Source organism: Syngnathoides biaculeatus, chromosome 13 (genome assembly GCF_019802595.1).
Source record: "Syngnathoides biaculeatus isolate LvHL_M chromosome 13, ASM1980259v1, whole genome shotgun sequence".
Lineage (NCBI taxonomy): Eukaryota > Metazoa > Chordata > Actinopteri > Syngnathiformes > Syngnathidae > Syngnathoides > Syngnathoides biaculeatus.
The window spans coordinates 27,873,491-27,895,851 of record NC_084652.1 but is presented as its reverse complement, the minus strand read 5'-3'; the positions used below and the strand labels follow the sequence as shown (position 1 = coordinate 27,895,851).

Here is a 22,361-nt window from a genome sequence, read left to right as displayed (position 1 = left end):
CGGACTAACAGGTCTTTGGGGGTCAGAATTCTCGCTCATAGACAAGTGTTCAAATACTTATTTGCAGCTGTATCATACAAACAAATTGTTTCAAAAACAACGTACATCGTGATTTCTGGGTTTTTCTTTTTAGATTCTTTCTCACGCAATGGACATGGACCTGCAAAGAAAATTTCAGATCCCTCCAGGATTTCTGAATGGGAGAACTTGCAATATAGCAGGGTGTTCAAATACTTATTTTCTTCACTGTTGTACCTGTGTGAAAATATAAATGATATGGTAATTTAAATGATATGTGGATGAAAGAGATTCAAACCACAATGGCTCTCACTCTAGTAGTTGAAGGTTGAGTCTACTTTCGATGTTTCTTCAACATCAACGATTTGATCATAAACACATCTCGTTGTTAGCAGGCTTGGCTAAGGTAGACTAGGCCGAGAACCAAGTTTAAGTTGACATTTCCACTTGCCCAACTTCTTATGATTACTCACGGTCCATGTTGTATACAATACATGGATTTTGTAGGTCGTGTAGGTAGTAGCGTTCGATGTTTTCCTCCTCAGTAAATGTTTGATTACAGATGCGTCTTTTTGTTCGCGAGCCAGGCTAGGGCAACTTGGGCTGAGCAGCATCAACACCATCGACACGGCTCCAATTTGGATACCAAGATGTACTAGATAAAACTTGATAAATTTCCTTTTAGTCCTCTCGGCCCTCGTTGTACAACCTGTTTAGGTCGTACAAGTTATGAAGTTACTCACTTTCAATGTTTCTTCAACAGCACGGTTTTATCGCAAACGCATCTCGTTGTTAGCCAGCTAAGATAAGGTAGTCTGGGCTTATAAGCAAGTTAAAGTTGACGTTTCCACTTGCCCAACTTCCTAATAAGTACTCACAGTCCTCGTTGTATACAATACGTAGGTTTTGCAGGTTGTGTAAGTTTGATGATTACCTCTTCAGCAAATATTTGATAAATGTGTCTTATAGTTAGCGAGCTAGGCTAGGATAGGCCGCGCAGCTTCAACGTGAACGAATACGGCTCGAATTTGGGTACTAAGATTACACAGATGATGATTTAAGTCCACTGAAGTCGTCACCAGGTGCATCCCAATTCAAGTATTCACAACATTCGCTCCAAATTCAGCAGGATTTATGTATTTATTGTACGAACGCACAAGGAATTTTTCTCCGGTAGTTGCAGTAATCCTAGTATGACAGACATATAGATTACGAAGGCGGACACTTAATTGACAGAGGTTTTTTTTTTTTTTTTTTTTTTTTTGGGGGGGGGGGGTGTCTCAGTAGTGCAAATAATGCAGTCTTCTAGCATTCTTCTTCTTCTAGGATTAGAGCAGTTCGGATGCCCATCAAAGCAATAGTCCAGTCCAATGAACATTGTGCAAAGGGTGTCAGACTTCAAGGATTAAATGCAGCTCAAAGTGACTAGTGGTGCGATAGTCTATCATATATCTATCCAGCCATCCATTTTCTGAGCTGCTTATTGATCAAGGAAGATGGGACAACAAATTCAAAGCAAAAAAATGGCAGCATGTTTTATTTGTAACTTAATTGCAAGAGAATAAACTGTTGGAGTGCCTGCTAGCTTTGGTTTCCGATGGAAGGAGTTGAAATTGTTGGTGGCCAGGATGGAGAGGGTCCGATAGGATGCTACCTGCTCTTGTCCTGCTTCAGGTGGTGTGCAAGTCATCAAAGGTGGGTAGGGTGGTGCCGACAATCCGTTCAGCAGTTATGATGGTCCGTTGCAGTAAGTTTGTCCTTTCTTTGTGGCGGGCTAAAACCAAACAGTACCGATTCAATGACAGCTGGTTAGAACTGTCCCAGCAGCTCTCATTACAGGCCGTGGTTCATCAGAAATCACAAGAAGTACATGCTTTGCTGAGCTTTGGTATCCCACTTCAGGTCCCGTGAGACTGTAAATCCCAGGAACTTGAAGATCTCGACGGTTGACAAGACAGTTGGACAGCGTGAGGGGCAGCTGCGGTGAAGGACGCCTCCTGAAGTCCACAATCATCTGTACAGTCTTTAGTGTGTTCAGCTCTAGGTTGTCTTGGCCATACAAAAGCCTCTCCACTTCCTGACGATACGCAAAGTTGTCGTAGTCTTTGATGAGGTCGATGACTCTGGTGTCATCTGCGAACTTCAAGAGCTTGACAGCCAGGTGCGTTGAGGTGCAGTCGTTTGTGTAGAGAGAGAAGAGTAGCAAGGATAGGACACAACATAGGGGTACACCAGTGCTGATGCTGCGTGTGGAAGATGTGGTGTCCCTCAACTTCACCTGCTGTGTCCTGCCCGCCATGAAGTTGTAGATCCACTGGCAGATGGCATACGAGACGCTGAGCAGGATAAGCTTTGAGGAGAGGAGTTAAGGCATGATGGCGTTGAATGTAGACCTGAAGTTCACCAACAGAATCCTCGCGTAGGTTCCCATGATGTCGAGATGCAAGGATAAAGTGCAGACCTATGTTATCGGCATCATCCGCAGACCAGTTAGCTCGGTAGGTATATTGCTGCAGGTCGAGCCAGGGACCTGTGACGCTCTTGAAGTGGTCCAGGACGAGGCCTGTCGTCATTCGGACACTAGATTTCAGTTTTTTGGGGGACCGTGATGATGGTGGAGAATTTGACGCAGGTTGGTTCTTCACAGAGTTCTAGAGATCTGCTGTAAATCTTTATGAAGACAGGAGCAAGTTGGTCTGTGCAAGCACTGAGGCAGGATGGGGACACAAGGTCTGGGCCCGTCACTTTGTTAATCTTTTGGTGTTTGAAGATATGTTTCACATCCTGTTCATGGATGGTTAACTGAGAAGTCGGAGATGTTGAAGTGGTCGTGGTGTGAATTGGTGGGTGGAGTTAAAGTGTTTTTTCAAATCTTCAGTAAAAGTTATTCTGGTTCTCGGATAGCATACTGTTGTTGTCCACTGGTGGGGAGGAGGGATTGTCGCTTGTAATTAATTAGTGATTGTATCGCGTGCCAGACTGATTTGGAGTCTTTGGCGCCAAACTGTTTTTCAAGCTTTGCTGCATAATCCCTTTGCAATGTTAATTTCTTTGGTCAGCTAGTTTCTAGTGCGAGTGGAGAGGACCCTATCCCCACTACGATATGCGGCCACTTTTGTCTGGTGAAATTGCTGCAGTTGGGCAGTAAACCATGGCTTGTTGTTGAATGTGCAAAACTTTATTTGTTGGTACCCATGCCTCCTCACTGAAACAGCATCCATAAATTCATCTAGGCTGCTTCTTGAATTTTCAAAGACACTCCACTCTGTGCAGTGGAAACAGTTATGAAGTTCTAATTTTGCCTCGTTGGGCCACTTTTTCACTGAAACAAATCCCATAGCCTTTGGTTTTCCCTGCCAGCTTCACTATGTGATCCACCTGGTGAATATGGAAGCCGCATAACACTAAAGCTCCACATGTTTCTAAATTAATTTGTCTTTCAACAATATTTTGTTACCTAATAAATGTATTGTTCGCATTGCTGCTTTTTGTTCACCAGTCCTAGTTAAATGGGGGAATGCAGAACTTTGGAAGCCTTTTGAATAAAAGGTGAAATGTCTTCAACAACCAAGAAGATTCCAGTTGCCTTGGTGCTATTGCTTTTAGTTTATCATTAGCAACCCTTCTGTTGCTGAAGTCAATAATTGTTTTCAGGTTTACAGCTTTCAAAATATTGGTTTTCAGCTGCTACTGCCTTCCTTGCTCTGCCCCTGTGATGTGACTTAGTACATCAATGGTTTCTTCCATTCTCAGAAAATGTATTAGAACTCAAGTCTGTAAAATGACATTTTCATTCATTCTCTCATTCTTTCATTCACCATTTTTTTTGTTTTTCACCCATAGATACCTCTCTGGTTTTCATGTTGTTTACACATTTTACTAATTATTATAAATGTGGTCTTTACATGCAAAATCCAAATCTGAAGCAGTGCGTAAAATGAGCACTTTATTGTTTCAATGAGAAATGCACTGAGGGACATCTGAGCAACAAGTCTCATTCGTCTTTTGAAGACAAACCCAAATGGTTTCAAACTTCTGCAAAAATAAAAGGACTTGGAGTCACAGTGTCAATGTTTCTGTAAGCGAGAGAATAAGCTGTGTGGTTGTACAGACCATTTCGTAAGAGATTTCTGAACTGCTCCACAGCACTGTCCACTTTGACCTGGTAGAATTCCCATAGTTTAATTCGAGGGTACACATCCTGCCACAGCACACTTCGGATAACCTGACACACACAATAAAAATAAGGTAAAAAAAGGTGTACAGTAAAGTCCAGATTTTCAAATTGAAGATAAACCTTTTAGTCGTCTGCTAAATCAAAGTAATACCATGATAGAAGATTTGTCATTCCGCTTAAACTTGTAATGCTATGATCGTTTTCAATCCAATCTGGAGTTTGTAGAGCATGCTACTTTATCAGCGCTACCTCAATTTTGTCCCATACCTTAGTTTTGCCCCCCCTGTAACCACATCACCTTCATGAAAAGTAGCTTGACTTTTTCCTGATAAGTCCCCTAATAGAGTAATCCCTCATTTTTCGCAGTTAATTTGGACCAGAACCACCCATGAAAAGTGAAAAATGGCAAAGTAGCAGCGGATGTGTTTGTGGATACCAGAATGTTTAAAACATGTAAACAGTAATTGTACTTTGCATATTTGAGACAAAAAGAGACATTTCTATCTTTAATTATAAAACCATATAAATGTTATATATACAGTATTTTACATTTTTAATATAAATGTAAATTACAAAACACTTACCGTATTATATTACAGTATAATTACCATTCATAACCCGGAGACTTCTGCTGGAGGGACTGGGGATGTAGCTTTGAGATGGGGAGTTGTTTTTTTTGTCTGTGTGTGTATGTGGGGGGGGGGTGGGGGTTACCAGAATGTTTAAAATATGTCAACAGTTACAGTATTTATACTTTGCATACTTAAGACGAAAATTACAACAAAAACAGTAACAAACAAAGCGTGTGCTCTCTTGTAGAGTGCAAGATGTTCCTGACCCACCCCTGTGATAATGCCTCCATCTCATCTTTGAGACGTCCCCTCCGTCTCACTGTTGTGATGTTCCATCCATCTCACCAATGTGCCTTTCTCTGTTGCATTACATAGTTTAAGCACTTATAGCATAAAGCATGAAAAGCAAAACAAGAGAGGAAATATGAGATAACTTCGCACGATTAATACACTAGTGCTGTTGATGTGAAGTTTTTATCTTTGAGGAAAAACATGCTGTCTTGTTTTTCCCTTCTGCTTCAAAGTTCCCCTGTAGAAAGACATAACCCCATCAACACAAAAGCCTCACGATCCAGAGGCACATCTCTGAGGGCGTAACTCTTTTGAAATTTTTCAAACCACCCTTTGCTTGCCAAAAAGCCTCGTCCTCAAGGCCGTGAATCCCTCCTTGCAGCTTGAGGTTCGCCAGCACTTTCTTCAGCCTCTTCATCATCGTTACCAGGTCGTTTTACTGCAATCCGCTGTCCACAAAGTGAACGCATTTTCTATTCGAACAATCCTCTTATCTCGCAGAGTATCTACACCTTTTCGTTTCCTTACTAAAAGTTATTGAAGCGGTTTTCCAGATGTTTACCACATTCTTCTTTATGTATCGCGCTGCTGAATCATTCACGCCATAATGGTGCCACAAAAGCGTAACTTCTGCAGTCTTTGTTCATATCCAAATTTTTATTTTTTCGCTGATCATCTTTATCTTACTGTTCTTCTTGGGCACTTTAGAAGAAGCTTTCGCATCACCACAGCACTTTGGCAACACTGTGAACACGAGAGGTTACCGGGCGGACAGTCAACAGCATAGAAAATGGCAGAGAGGAAGGACAAAGGAAAGGTGGAACCTAAGGTGCGGGGTGAAGATTTGATGATGTGAAGCCAATCAGCTCTCTAGATAAATCCACACATGCTGTCATTGGTCAATGTCGTACCAGGGACCAATCACGCGCCTTGTATCAATGCCTCTTCCTGCAATACTGTATGCCGATCTGGGGAGGGATTACTGTACTGTGAGCCATGGTTCATTTATCGAAAAAAAAAAAGTTAGTTAGCTAAGTGATCACAGAAACTAAAAATGAAATGTAAGTCAAAACCCTCTACTAGGGCAACCAAACTTTCATTGTTCCAGACCTTAATCATCTTAATGTATATTTTCTCCCTCTTTAGGACAGATTTATCTGTATGTAGGAAGGAGATCAACAATATTGTGAACTGAAAAGCTGGCCCTGCCTCAGATTTATATGCTCCTTCAATAGATGTGCAACCAATACATGGCAGGATGATGACACCCCACACACCAGCGAACTTCGCCCACGTAACCATGCGAAGACAAAGCCAGACTTCACAGACATTGGACTCTGGGCATGCAAACGCGAGTTGAATCAACATCCATAGGGTAGATGACTGACATTTCATTTCAGCAATCAAATGTAAAGTGGATTGGCAGCCAGAACATCACAGGAAAGACTGGACTACTGTGGGTGGCAATGTTGCACTAAATTAATTAGCGACCATCCCCAGATGGACCCTCACCCAAGGTGTCTTCTGCTCACTCAAAGGAATGTCATTTGGGCATCCTGGTCAGGTCAATGAATGGGTTGAGAGCGACATCGACAGCTGATGGAACACCACTGCAGAGGCACATCCTTCTCCATAATACTCGATGGACTCAAAAGAAATATACTCTTGTGAACACTAAAATGAACACCAGTAGTAACTGGAATGCTGAAGTTTTAATGTCAGGTTTCACATCTGTTCTGAACTGAACTCGACGCCAACTCTCGTGGAGCTTGGAGCACCACAGATAAAGATGGAAGCAAGATTCCACGCGTCCGCTCCAAACCTCTGGCGTGCACCAGTCCTCTGGCCAAATCCAGACGCTCGCCTACCTGCCTTGATCGTTGTCAACAGTCATACGTCCAACGTTGCAGTCTATTAAAAGTACAAACTGGTGCATATTTGGGTTAAATTAACACAAACAGTAAATCCCGGTATGTGGCTGTCCATTTCCTTGCTCATGAACCCCCTTTCACATCATATCTCAGTTTCCGATGCCAATGTTCGTTTTGTCTTCGTGTGTGTTGTTTGATATCTTGCATTACTCTGTTGTTGTAAATTGCCCTGTTAGATCCCATTCAAATGTCAATAAAAATTCACAACGTGCATCTTTTTTTTTCATTTTGTGTTTGAGTTCAGGAGAACAAAAAAAAACTTCTGGTTATGGAGAACTCGAATTTAATGTAGAAGCCTTCGAAGTTTGTTTTTCTTTTGAGAATGATCAATAATTGATTAAAAGGTTTCTTATCATTTTCCCAAAACATTTTACACAGGTAAACGTGGTGCCTCATCTGTCAAAAATTTGATTCATAAAGCGCGATTTAAAAAAAATCACATGGAACCGTGATTATTAAATAAGTATTTGGACACCTGAGAAAACCAATATTAATATTTGAAATAGTAGCCTTTATTTGCAACTACAGAGGTCAAACGTTTCCTGTAGTTGTTTACCAGGTTTGCACATGCTGCAGGAGGGATTTTGGCCCACTCCCCACACAGATCTTCTCTGGATCATACAGGTTTCTGGGCTGTCGCTGAGAAACACGGAGTTTCAGCTCCCTTCAGAGATTTTCTATTTGGTTTAGGTCTGGAGAGTGGCTAGGCCACACCAGAACCTTCTTACAGAGCCACTCCTTGGTTTTACTGGCTGTGTGTTTCAGGTTATTGTCATGTTGAAAGATCCAGCCATGACCCATCTTCAATGCTCTGACTGAGGGAAAGAGGTTGTTCCCCAAAATCTTACAAGAGAGGGCCGCGGTCATCCTCTCCTTAACACAGTGAAGTCGTCCTGTCCCACGTGCAGAAAAACAACCCCAAAGCATGATGCTAACAGCCCCATGCTTCACAGTAGGGATGGTGTTCTTGGGATGGAACTCATCATTCGTCTTCCTCCAAACACGGTTAGTGGAATTATGACCAAAAAGTTCCATTTTGGTCTCATCTGACCACAAAACTTTTACCCATTACTCCTCTGGATTATCCAAATGGCCATTGGCAAACTTCAGAAGGGCCTTAACATGTGCATCCGAAAACAATTAAGCAGGGGAACCTTCCGTGCCATGCGTGATTTCAAACCATGGCGTCTTAATGTATGTATTACACTATAGTAGCTTCTTTTCCTTTCGGCTTGTCCCGTTAGGGGTCGCCACAGCGTGTCATCTTTTGCCATCTGAGCCTATCTCCTGCATCTTCCTCTCTAACCCCAACTGCCCTCATGTCTTCCCTCACCACATCCATAAACCTCTTTGGTCTTCCTCTCGCTCTTTTGCCTGGGAGCTCCATCCTCAGCATCCTTCTACCAATATACTCACTCTCTCGCCTCTTAAGATGTCCAAACCATCGAAGTCTGCTCTCTCGAATCTTGTCTCCAAAACATCCAGCTTTGGCTGTCCCTCTAATGAGCTCATTTCTAATCCTATCCAACCTGGTCACTCCGAGCGAGAACCTCAACATCTTCATTTCTGCCACCTCCAGTTCAGCTTCCTGTTGTTTCTTCAGTGCCACCGTCTCTAATCCGTACATCATGGCCAGCCTCACCACTGTTTTGTAAACTTTGCCCTTCATCATAGCAGACACTCTTCTGTCACATAACACACCAGACACCTTTCGCCAGCTGTTCCAACCTGCTTGGACCCGTTTCTTCACTTCCTGACCACACTCTCCATTGCTCTGTATTGTTGACCCCAAGTATTTGAAGTCGTCCACCCTCGCTATCTCTTCTCCCTGTAGCCTCACTCTTCCCCCTCCACTTTTCTCATTCACGCACATATATTCTGTTTTACTTCGGCTAATCTTCATTCCTCTCCTTTCCAGTGCATGTCTCCATCTTTCTAATTGTTCCTCTGCATGCTCCCTGCTTTCACTGCATATCACAATATCATCTGCGAACATCATGGTCCAAGGGGATTCGAGTCTAACCTCATCTGTCAGCCTATCCATTACCACTGCAAACAGGAAGGCGCTCAGAGCTGATCCCTGATGCAGTCCCACCTCCACCTTAAATTCCTCTGTCACACCTAAGGCACACCTCACCATTGTTCTGCTGCCATCATACATGTCCTGTACTATTTTAACATACTTCTCTGCCACACCAGACTTACGCATGCAGTACCACAGTTCCTCTCTTGGTACTCTGTCATAGGCTTTCTCTAGAGCCACAAAGACACAATGTAGCTCCTTCTGACCTTCTCTGTACTTTTCCACGAGCATCCTCAAGGCAAATAATGCATCTGTGGTACTCTTTCTAGGCATGAAACCATACTGTTGCTCGCAGATACTTACTTCTGTCCTGAGTCTAGCCTCCACTACTCTTTCCCATAACTTCATTGTGTGGCTCATCAACTTTATTCCTCTATAGTTCCCACAGCTCTGAACATCCCCTTTGTTCTTAAAAATGGGAACTAGAATGCGTTTCCTCCATTCTTCAGGCATCTTTTCGCCCGCTAGTATTCCGTTGAATAAGTTGGTCAAAAACTCCACAGCCATCTCTCCAAATTGCTTCCATACCTCTACCGGTAGGTCATCAGGACCAACTGCCTTTCAATTTTTCATCCTTTGTAGTGCCTTTCTGACTTCCCCCTTAGTAATCATTTTCACTTCCTGGTCCTTCACTCTTGCCTCTTCAACTCTTCCTTCTCTCTCATTTTCTTCATTCATCAACTTCTCAAAGTATTCTTTCCATCTATTTAGCACACTACCGGCACCAGTCAACACATTTCCATCTCTATCCTTAATCACCCTAACCTTCTGCACATACTTCCCATCTCTATCCCTCTGTCTGGCCAACCTGTAGAGATCCTTTTCTCCTTCTTTCGTGTCCAACCTGGTGTACATGTCTTCATATGTCTCTTGTTTAGCCTTTGGCACCTCTACCTCTGCCCTACGTCGCATCTCGATGTACTCCTTTCGCCTCTCCTCAGTCCTCTCAGTATCCCACTTCTTCTTCACTAATTTCGTTCCTTGTATGACAAGTCTCCTTCTCCCCTTTCCTACCAGATGACACACCAAGTATTCTCCTGCCTGTCTCTCTGATCACCTTGGCTGTCGTCGTCCAGTCTTCCGGGAGCTTCGGTTGTCCATCGAGAGCCTGTCTCACCTCTTTCCGGAAGGCCGCACAACATTCTTCCTTTCTCAGCTTCCACCACATGGTTCTCTGCTCTACCTTTGTCTTCTTAATCTTCCTACCCACCACCAGAATCATCCTATATACGACCATCCTATGCTGTCGAGCTACACTCTCCCCTACCACTACTTTACAGTCAGTAACCTCCTTCAGATTACATCGTCTGCACAAAATATAATCTACCTGCGTGGTTCTACCTCCGCTCTTGTAGGTCACTATATGTTCCTCCCTCTTCTGGAAATAAGTGTTCACTACAGCCATCTCCATCCTTTTTGCAAAGTCCACCACCATCTGCCCTTCAAAGTTCCTTTCCTGGAAGCCGTACTTACCCATCACTTCTGCATCGCCCCTGTTTCCTTTACCAATATGTCCATTACAATCTGCACCAATCACAACTCTCTCGCTGTCTGGGATGCTCCGAACTACTTCATCTAGTTCCTTCCAGAATTTCTCTTTCAACTCTAGTTGACATCCTACCTGTGGTGCATAGCCGCTAACCACATTATACATAACACCCTCAATTTCAAATTTTAGTCTCATCACTCGATCTGATACTCTTTTCACCTCCTAGACATTCTTAGCCAGCTCTTCCTTTAAAATAACCCCTACTCCATTTCTCTTCCCATCTACTCCGTGGTAGAATAATTTAAACCCTGCTCCCAAACTTCTAGCCTTACTACCTTTCCACCTGCTCTCTTGGATGCACAGAATATCAACCTTTCTCCTAATCATCATGTCAACCAACTCCTGAGCTTTTCCTGTCATAGTCCCAACATTCAAAGTCCCTACACTCAGTTGTAGGCTCTGTGCATTCCTCTTTTTCTTCTGACGCTGGATCCGGTTTCCTCGTCTTTGTCTTCGACCCACAGTAGCTGAATTTCCACCGACGCCCTGCAGGTTAGCAGTGCCGGGGGCGGGCGTTGTTAACCCGGGCTACGACCGATCCGGTATGGGATTCTTTAGATGAACGCTCATATTTGTTTGGCACAGTTTTTACGCCGGATGCCCTTCCTGACGCAACCCTCTGCATTTATCCGGGCTTGGGACCGGCCTACAGATTGCACTGGTTTGTGCCCCCATAGGGCTGCATCTTCAGCTTGGGTGTTTTGGCAGCAGCTTTAAGATCAAGCATGAGCGCTATGGATGCATTTTGAATTTAGAGAGGTTATGCACGCAGAGTCAATTTTTATTTATTTTTTTATTTTTCATTTTTAAGAAAAAAGGTGATGTTCAGAGCTGTGGGAATTATAGAGGAATAAAGTTGATGAGCCACACAATGAAGTTATGGGAAAGAGTAGTGGAGGCTAGACTCAGGACAGAAGTAAGTATCTGCGAGCAACAGTATGGTTTCATGCCAAGAAAGAGTACCACAGATGCATTATTTGCCTTGAGGATGCTAGTGGAAAAGTACAGAGAAGGTCAGAAGGAGCTACATTGTGTCTTTGTGGATCTAGAGAAAGCCTATGACAGAGTACCAAGAGAGGAACTGTGGTACTGCATGCGTAAGTCTGGTGTGGCAGAGAAGTATGTTAAAATAGTACAGGACATGTATGATGGCAGCAGAACAATGGTGAGGTGTGACAGAAGAATTTAAGGTGGAGGTGGGACTGCATCAGGGATCAGCTCGGAGCCCCTTCCTGTTTGCAGTGGTAAAGGATAGGGTGACAGATGAGGTTAGACTGGAATCCCCTTGGACCATGATGTCTGCAGATGATATTGTGATATACAGTGAAAGCAGGGAGCATGCAGAGGAACAATTAGAAAGATGGAGACATGCACTGGAAAGGAGAGGAATGAAGATTAGCCAAAGTAAAACAGAATATATGTGCGTGAATGAGAGGGGTGGGGAAAGAGTGAAGCCCCAGGGAGAAGAGATAGCGAGGGTGGAGGAGTTCAAATATTTAGGGTCAACAAGCCAGACCAATGGTGAGTGTGGTAAGGAAGTGAAGAAACGGGTCCAAGCAGGTTGGAACAGCTGGCGGAAGGTGTCTGGTGTGTTACGTGACAGAAGAGTCTCTGCTTGGACAAAGGGCAAAGTTTACAAAACAGTGGTGAGGCCGGCCATTATGTAATGATTCGTGATGCTGGCACTGAAGAAACAACAGGAAGCAGAAATGGAGGGAGCAGAAATGAAGATGTTGAGGTTCTCGCTCGGAGTGAGCAGGTTGGATAGGATTAGAAATGAGCTGATTAGAGGGACAGCGAAAGTTGGATGTTTTGGAGACAAGATTTGAGACAGCAGACTTCGATGGTTTGGACATGTTCAGAGGCGACAGAGTGAGTATATTGGTGGAAGGGTGCTGAGGATGGAGCTGCCAGGCAAAAGAGCAAGAGGAAGACCAAAGAGAAGGTTTATAGATGTGGTGAGGGAAGACATGAGGGCAGTTGGGGTTAGAGAGGAAGATGCAGGAGATGGGCTAAGATGGAAAAAGATGACACGCTGTGGCGACCCATAACGGGACAAGCCCAAAGGAAAAGAAGAGAAGAAGAATGCACGCAGAGTCAACAGCTGGAAAATGGCACACTGGAAGAAGAAGGGGGAGAGAAAGGGAGTTGTTGGGTGGAGCTTTGTAGAGTGCAGGATGTTCTCGACCCACCCCTGTGATGACACCTCCATCTCACCTTTGTGACGTCCCCCTCCGTCTCACCGTTGTGATGTCCCAGTTGTTTGGTGGAGCTTCGATGATGCAGCCAATCCGCTCGGATATGGCATTTTTTTTTTGTTTGGTTTTTTTTTGGGGGGGTGCTTCTTAAAGTGATATAGTACGTACTGCGAGACGACCTGTAATTTTTGAGGGTGGGAAAAAAAAACGAGATGCACAGAATCCGAAGTAGAGAGGGATTACTGTATTTTTTCCCCGTTTTAAATGTATTGCTTTGTATTCAAATCATTTTAATCATGTAAAGCACATTGTACATACATACATCTTGTGGAAGAAATATGTGACAGTAACCGCTCTCTACCTCGCACTTCACCAATTGCTGTCTCAGTGCATTTTTTACCACCCCTCTGCCGCCCCCCCAAAAACCCAGATCATCTTACAGTACGTACTATTTCTATTATGTACAGTCCGTACCACATTGTGATCTGACAGAAGAGTCTCTGCTAGGGTGAAAGGCAAAGTTTATAAAACAGTGGTGAGTCCAGCCATGATGTATGGATTAGAAACGGTGGCACTAAAGAGACAATAGGAAGCAGAAATGGAGGTAGCGGAAATGAAGATGTTGAGGTTATCTCTAGGAGTGAGCAGGATGGATAGGATTAGAATTGAGCTCATTAGAGGGACAGACATGTCAAGAGGTGAGAGAGTGAGTATATTGGTGGAAGGGTGCTGAGGATGGAGCTGCCAGGCAAAAGACCAAGAGGAAGCCCAAAGACAAGGTTGATGGATGTTGTGAAGGAAGACCTGAGGGCAGTTGGGCTGATAGAGGAAGATGCAGGAGATGGGCTAAGATGGAAAAAGATGACACGCTGTGGTGACCCCTAATGAGACAAGCCGAAAGTAAAAGAAGACAGTATGTACCTCATATTTGCTCTCTTGTTTTTGCTTTTAATGCCCTTTTGCTAAGCTTAATATGCTTACATTGAATCGTGTTTACTTTGTTTGCTCACGGTTGTTTATTGACTCACCATTGCTTTATTTATCACGTTTGTTGTGTAAATAAAAAAGGATTCATGACGTTGTGGCCAGAACAAGTTGGAGGTGGTGAGAGAGACACATCATCCATTTTCCCCGTGAGTAAAAGTTTGTCATGTCGTGGTGGGGGCATCACACCGGACGTGACGTCACAACAGTGCATCACGGACATCGGTTCTACACGAGAGGACATCACACGTTTGCTCTGTTTGTGACTTTCTGCACTGCAATAAAAAAAATCATTTTATTGTTCCTGCATAACTGGACACTCAGGTGCACTCAGTATGCAATGCATAAATGATGTACTGTTGATTAAACATTCTGGTACCCACACAGCAGCTCCAGGATCTCCTGTTAGCTCAATACGCAAACTGCAGTGTGTCCAGCTGGGGACCTGTGACGCTCCTGAGGTGGTCCAGCAAAAGGGATTCAAAGGACTTCATGACCACAGATGTCAAGGCAGAGGCCTGTAGTCATTAAGACCTGAGACTAATGCTTTTTTTGAGGACCCGTGAAATGGTGGAACATTTGAAGCAGGTTGGTACGTCATACAGTTCTCAAGACTTGTTGAAGATCTTTGTGAAGACAGGATTAAGTTAGTCTGCGCAGACTTTGAGCCAGGATGGGGACACAAGGTCTTGGCCCCTGCGCTTTGTTCATCTTTTCTTGTTTGAAGATCTGTCTAACAAAATGGTGGACTGGAAGGTGGTGCGGCTTGTGGTGCAGGTTGGTGGGTGCATGGTGTGGAAGTGTCTATTTTGAAAATTCAGTCAAAGCTATTTAGGTCGTCGGCTACCCTGGTCTTGTTTTCTACGGGGGGTCGCTTGTAGTTACTGAGCGATTGTAATCCATGCCAAACTCATTTAGAGTCATTAGCGCCCAGATGTTTTTCCAGTTTAACTGCATAGACCCTTTTTGCAATGTTAATTTCTTTAGTCAGCTGTTTTCTAGTGAGATTGTAGAGGGCCCTGTCCCCACGACAATATGCAATCTCTTTAGCCTGGCGGAGTTGCCTTAGTCTGGGTGAAAACCACGGCTTGGTGTTATTGAAGGTGCAAAAAATTGTTGTTGGTACACACAGCTCCTCACAGAAAATGACATACACATTAACAATATCTGTGAATTTATCTAAGCTGTGTGTTGAATTTTCAAAGACACTCCAGTCTGTGCAGTCAAAGCAGCTTTGAAGTTCTAATTTTGTCTCGTTGGTCCACTTTTTAACTGTTTTAACTAAAGGCTTTGCACACTTAAGTGCTTGCCTGTATGTAGGTGTTAAGTACAGCAACCATCGATCAGAGAAGTCAATGGGTGCGCGGAGGATTCCAAGATGGCACCTACCAGTGTGGTAGGCTTTGGCACATTCTCCCTGGTACTGTTTACATTTGTTTGTTTTTCGGGCGTCTCAGGACTCAAGTACACAAGAGGAGCACTTTTGTCCTTTTTGGGATTAAGATGGAGGAAGAAAACCACTTTGGGCAGCAAATGGCACAAGCACCGTAGTACCTACTGGGATGACCTCCAGGGCTCGGGACAGGGCACTTTTGTCCTTGTTGGAGCCAGCATTGTAATTTGTCCCATCGAGGATGAGGCTTTTTGGCCAGCAAAGGCTAGTTCGAAAAAAGGACATGGCCTCAGAAACGTGCCTCTGTATGGTGCAGCTCGTCGTTACTTGAGGAAGAGTTTCCTAACATCAGTGAGGGATGGTGGCAGCAAGTTTTTAACATTTTAACATTTAACATGGATGAAACAGGCCTTTTTTGGAAGAGTACATCTATGCATACTTCTTCAAGGACCGCGTTTATGATCATTATGAATAAATGCTGCAGGTGAGAACTTAAAGCCTTACGAGAGAGAGTGAGTGAGAAGAAATGCAGTGCAAGCAGTCGCTAGTGTGTACAGTTTCCAAGTTTAGCCAGGGCAACCAGGGAGAAGTAGTGTTTAAGAGAGGACATGTTGATGCTGAGTCCTTAAAGCGGGGATGTTCAATGCGTCGATCAGGCAGTCTTGGTTGATTGCGGGACAGCATGCCCCCCCCCCAAAAAAAAAAAGTCACCCAATGTTCCCTCTAAACTGCGCGCATGCGCAATTGTCAATTGTGCATCGCTGATGCAGTCTCTTTGCAGATATGCTGCGTTGCACGCAAAAAAAAAAACAATGCAAATGCAAAGTATAACAGCTATTCAGTTTGTGGCATTTTGCAATGTGATTCAATGAGTGAGGGATGACTGGTTGTTACATCCAATGGCCCAACTCACATATCTACTGTAAAAAAAAAAAAAAAAACGAAGCCGCCATTGGTTTCTTTTAGGGTTTAGTTGTTGTTGTTACATCCAATGGCCCAACTCACATACGTACTGTAAATAAAAAAAAAGAGCCGCCATTGGTTTCTTTTCGACAGCACACGGAACGCTCTCTCACAGCGACTGCTGCTCCGCCACACTTTTTTTCCTAGTTTACCTTACACCCGGCCCCCATCCCAGCTCTTAAAGATGTACACTCATAATTACCAATTGTTACAGTACTTACACACCCCATCAATGTCTTTTATAATGACAGTGTCCACAACGGTTGCTTTCGTTAGCAACACAGTCTGGTCGACGTACAGCAAAGACAAGCTATACATGCTGCTTATGTTTACTTTCGATATTAATGGCGAAAGTTAAAAGAAATGCAATTGTTTTGAGATGCAATGACTGTCAGAGTATGGGAATAATCGAAGAAGACTGGCCGAGAATTTCTCTTTTCGAGTGGGAAAGGTCTGGTCTCAAGCCAAAGTAGAAAGTGCAGGATGAGATGGTGTGTAATTTTAAAATTCCACCTTGGCACAGGATGAAAGCACAGACTATATAATATATATATATATATATATATATTATATATATATATAGTATAATATATCACATGACATTAACATAACTTGGGAGCATCATCCCCCCACCCGTCATCGGTAGCTCGCGAGAGGCTGTCTGGGCACCCCTGCCTTAAAGGATCTCATAAAGTCTTCCGAGCAACAAATCGGTGCTTCATGCCATTATTGATCCCGCCAAGATACACATTCATGAAAATTCCTGGTGTGTGTGTTTGTGTGTGTGCGCATGTGAGTGTCTGTATGTGTGTGTGTTTGTGTGTGTTCCTACTTAACGTTTTTTAACATTTTACAGGGGGTTCTGGTCCCCATTAACCCCAAAAAATTCAGAATTACTGTAATATGAAAAATACTTTATAAGGAAGACTCCTCATTGTCCATGACTATGACACTACTGTATTTTAACAGTCATCCTGGTGATATTTGTCGATCTAAGTATTTTTGGAGGTGGTACTTTGTGTGAAATATTTGAGACGTACCAACCACTTCAACTCAATTTCCTCCATTTAAAAGCAAGACAATGTTGAGTATGGCCGAGACTCCTCATTGTCCATGACTATGACACTACTGTATTTTAACAGTCATCCTGGTGATATTTGTCGATCTAAGTATTTTTGGAGGTGGTACTTTGTGTGAAATATTTGAGACGTATCAACCACTTCAACTCAATTTCCTCCATTTAAAAGCAAGACAATGTTCAGTATGGCCGATCACCGATCAGTGATTTTAAGAAAACGATAACCGATCAAGGGTCAGATCACAAGATGGAGCGATTCCAGTGAATCATCGTGACAGTTACAACAAATGAATGGTCTTCTATTAATAGTTTTGAAATTTTTGCTTGTTGGTGTGCCATAAGATTTTCCACTTGTAAAATATGTTCCTTGGCTCCACGAAGTTTGAAAATCACTGTTCCATTCAGGTCATGTATTCTAATCAGTCAAGTCAAAACAAACATTACAACAGAAATAATGGGAACTAACTTACTGTAGCTAAACTACTTTATTATAATCAAATTACTTCACACACACCAAAACTTTAAAGCATGATTTGACATAACGAGTGGATATTTATGCACAACCATTAGTGCTATCATTTGCTTTCCAGGCTACATAATTTTTTGTTGCGTTCTTTTGAGCAGAAGCTGATTAAAAGAACATGAAAGCAAGCATGAAACATATTCACCTATCCAGAGTGTAGTTGCCACCAGTGTCAGTTATAATACTTAAGTTAATTTTATTTATTTACTTGAATTGAAGAGTAAATTAGCGTAAAGAAGAATTTATGTTATTGAGAGAAAACATTTCCTTTTGTTAGTTCACGTTTATGTAGCGGAACCTTGTTCACCAATGTTGGTTGTGTCAAGAAACTTATTTTGTGGCACTTCCTGGACAAACAGTATTTCAGTGGCAAAGATTCGACAGGAGTTAGTTAGAAAGAGAGAAGTAAGAAGAATAACTGTTTGGTCAGAAGGTCAATGAAGTGTGTTTATTCCTTGTGTTTTGTCATTTATTTGTGGAGTATGAATTTTAACGTATTGTTAACGTAATGTATTTTGTTTTGTATATAGTTCTTACGGCATCTTTGGCATATGCAATCTTTCACATTTTGGTATCAAGCCATCAAGGCATGTCTGCATATAAGCTTGTTGACGTGCTAATAAAGGCCTGTGAAAAAGACCAACTTGTCCAGAGTGAATGAACTGGAGTTACAGTAAAAACTCATTGACCTTCTAACGAAACAGAGTTATTCTTCTTGCTTCTCTCTTTCTAACTAACTCCTATTAAATCTTTGCCGCTGAAATATAGAATCTAATATAATATATTGACCACAGTCGTATCTCTTGCCTTTACACACGGGTATTCGGATGTATCAGTTTGTCGTTCCCAACCCTAATAGACAGGTGCATCCAATAAAATAAATTTACCACAGGTAGGGTCAAATCAAGCCGCAGATGATTTGTGAAAGAGCCAATATTTTGTCTGAACAGTCCATGCTACCTTTGAAGTTTGAGAACCGTGTCAAATATGAAGTGTAAAAACAATAAGTGGACTTACATTTAGATGATTTTCATTGGTGAGATAAGCAGAGAGGCCTATGTCCTTGTACTTTCCATCTACTATCCAAGTGGTTAAATGCCAGATAGCTCTGTCCAAGACCCAGGCTGGACGAAGATGTGGAGAGTTCACCAGGTTGTAACCACACTCCGGATGATCTCTGATCCACATGCTGTTTGCAGCTGGAAAAAAAAATATATAATAAAAATCACAACCAAAAAAAGAAACACATTTGAAACAATGTATTAGTTTTCAGTATTTGGCGTCAGCATCATTTGCTTCAGGCAGTGTTAACATCTCCTCCGCAGAGTCACATAGTTGATAAGGTTGTGGATAGTGGCCTGTAGAATGTTGGCCCACTCTTCTTCAACCACTTTACGTAGTTGCTGGATATTGGCAAGAACTGTTATATTGTCATATACACCAATCCAGAGCATATCAGCCAAGCATTGATGTGGTCAACCCTTATACTGATACCGCTCCTTTCACAGAAGCCTCGTTTTGTAGGCAAATTATGGTATATTTGTTTTGACTCATACTGTCTAATCACCTTTGTAAATTCCCCCTGTCCAATCATTGCTACTTTGGTCCACCTCAATTTCCTTCTCTTTCATATTTTACTCATTCATCAATCCATGAAGGTATTCTTGCCAACTACCGAACACACACTACTGGCACCAGTCATCACATTTCCATCTTTATCCTTAATCCCCTAACCTGCAGTGCATCATTCCTATTTCTAACAGGTCGATCTGGCCAACCTGGAGAGATCTTTCTTTCCTTTATCACTGGCCAACCTGGCATAAGTCATCATATGCCTCGTTTGCCCCTTACCACCGCTATCATTTTGGCATTCTAGTCTCATCTCCTTATGCAACATTCCCAGAAGATGCAAAAATTTGCTTCACCTTGCGTCCCCAGATTGAGTTTGATCGCAAGAATGAAAAATACACATTGAATGCACATTTGCCTATTAGGGCTCAAAATTCAGAAGAGGAGGGGCTTCTCCTTTGGGAGGCAAAGACAGCGTTTCCCACTACCAACCACGAGAAGCAATAGACTCCTTTTAGGTCAATTAGGATTCACAAAATTATTTCTACGTACTAAATACTGGAAGAAACGGGATACAAGGTTATTCTTTTAGATAAATACATAAAATAGACAATGCTGTCATGGTCCCATGGGTGACAATGAGTGAGTTGGCGCCGATTGTGCGGGAAGATGCCGGTCCGACGTGGCAGGCCCAAACTTCTTGTGAAAGTCTGCTGGGAACATCTGGCAGAATTCCCTCTCCCACCTCCGAAAGACCTTTGCTCATGTTCCAGGAGATGCGGGGGACATTGAGTCACGGTGGACCATGTTCCGTCCCTCCATTGCTAAGGCAGCAAACCAGAGCTCTGGCTGTAAGGTGGTTGGTGCCTGTCATGGCAGTAAACCCCGAGCTCGTTGGTGAGCACCAATGATGAGGGATGCCATCAATCTGAGGAATCCTATTGGGAATTTTTAGTCTGTGGTGCTCTTAAGGCAACTGATGGGTACTAGCTGTCTAAGCAGAATGCAGCTTTGGTGATTGTTGAAGCAAAAAGTCACGGATAGAAGTAGTTTGGTCAGGATATGGAGAAAGACTTCCAGACGGCTTTGAAGAAAGTCTAGTCCAACATTCAGCGCCTCATGATTGGGGAAGCAGTGCACCGTCAACACTGTGTATAGTGAGGATGGAGTGCTACTGACCTCGACTTGGGATGTTGATTAGATTAGATCCGCCTGGAGTTCTTAAAGGCTATGGATGTTGTGGGGCTATCCTGGTTAGCACGCCTCTGCAACATCGCATGGACATCGGGGTTAGTGCCTCTGGATAGGCAGACTGGGGTGGTGATACCTTTTTTTTTGTTTGTTTAAAAACGGGACCAGAAGAAAACTACAGGAGGATAACACTCATCAACCTCCCTGGTAACATCAATTCAGGGGTGGTGGAGTGGAGGGTCTGTTGGGAAGTGGAATCTCAGATTCAAGAGGAGCAATGTGGTTTTAGTCTTGGTCATGGAACAGTGGACCAGCTCTACACCCTCAGCAGGGTGCTTGAGGGTGCAGTGGAGTTGACCCATGCAGTCTACATGTTTTGCAGACTTAAATAAGGTATTTGACCGTTTCTCTCGGGGGGTCCTGTGGGTTGTGATTCAGGCATATAGGGCACTGAACACCCTGATGCAGGCTATTCGGTGGCTGTACCACCGATGTCAGTATCTGGCATCAGTAAGTTGGTCGTTTCAGGTGAGGGTTGAACACAGGCCAAGATTTCCCTTTTTTATTGATTCCGTTCAGAACTTTTCAGGATAGAATTTCTAGGCATATTGGTTTTGTATCAGTAAGTTGTCGAAAAAAAGGAGTTACGTCAAAAGGCAAAGCTCTCAACAGAATATTAGCGGGGGAAAAGATGCCTGAGGAATGGAGGAAAAGTGTTCTAGTTCCCATTTTTAAGAACAAAGGCGATGTTCAGAGCTGTGGGAATTATAGAGGAATAAAGTTGATGAGCCACAGAATGAAGTTATGGGAAAGAGTCCTGGAAGCTAGACTCAGGACAGAAGTAAGTATCTGCGACAAGAGTTTCATGCCTACGGGGAGAAGAGATAGCGAGGGTGGAGGAGTTCAAATATTTAGGGTCAACAATCCAGAGCAATGGTGAGTGTGGTAAGGAAGTGAAGAAACTGGTCCAAGCAGGTTGGAACAGCTGGCGGAAGGTGTCTGGTGTGTTATGTGACAGAAGAGTCTCTGCTTGGACAAAGGGCAAAGTTTACAAAACAGTGGTGAGGCCGGCCATTATGTAATGATTAGTGATGGTGGCACTGAAGAAACAACAGGAAGCAGAAAAGGAGGGAGCAGAAATGAAGATGTTGAGGAGGAGGAGTGAGCAGGTTGGATAGGATTAGAAATGAGCTGATTAGAGGGACAGCGAAAGTTGGATGTTTTGGAGACAAGATTTGAGACAGCAGACTTCGATGGTTTGGACATGTTCAGAGGCGACAGAGTGAGTATATTGGTGGAAGGGTGCTGAGAATGGAGCTGCCAGGTAAAAGAGTGAGACAAAGACCAAAGAGAAGGTTTATGGATGTGATGAGGGAAGACATGAGGGCAGTTGGGGTTAGAGAGGAAGATGCAGAAGATAGGCTAAAATGGAAAAAGATGACACGCTGTGGCGACCCCTCAGGGGACAAGCCGAAAAGAAAAGAAGAAGAGGTTAAAGTGCCAATGACACCAAAAATCATTTTAAAATGGGTATTGTTACCAAAACTAAAAATAATAATCACTTTGGTGATAATACCAGTCAGAAAAAGGGAAGCGTTTTATAAAAGCGCAAAGTCTGACTGGACACAATGTGTATCCCAGTGGCGGCCATATTTCTGTGACGTCATGTGCAGGCATCACACTTGATCCCCGGATTCGGCCCGTGCTGTCCCGGATTCAATGTCAGATTAACAATTTTTGGACTATTCTGACACCCCTTCTGAGGCTAAAGCTCTTATTGAGGAAGAAAACATCTCAGAAGCGACTGAACCAACCGGCGCCCTTTTATCATATTGTTTCGA

General features: G+C 43.2%; 1 protein-coding gene across 1 annotated transcript in view; it reads right to left on the bottom strand.

The window, feature by feature from the left end:
* Positions 1 to 22,361, bottom strand: part of agla (amylo-alpha-1, 6-glucosidase, 4-alpha-glucanotransferase a) — a 233,519-nt gene that overhangs the window by 148,466 nt on the left and 62,692 nt on the right. The window contains exons 6-7 of the mRNA XM_061838544.1: positions 18,778 to 18,959; positions 4,132 to 4,243 (exon numbers count right to left, since the gene is read on the bottom strand). Of these exons, the coding sequence (XP_061694528.1) occupies positions 4,132 to 4,243; positions 18,778 to 18,959 (294 nt within the window). The remainder of the gene's footprint in view (positions 1 to 4,131; positions 4,244 to 18,777; positions 18,960 to 22,361) is intronic.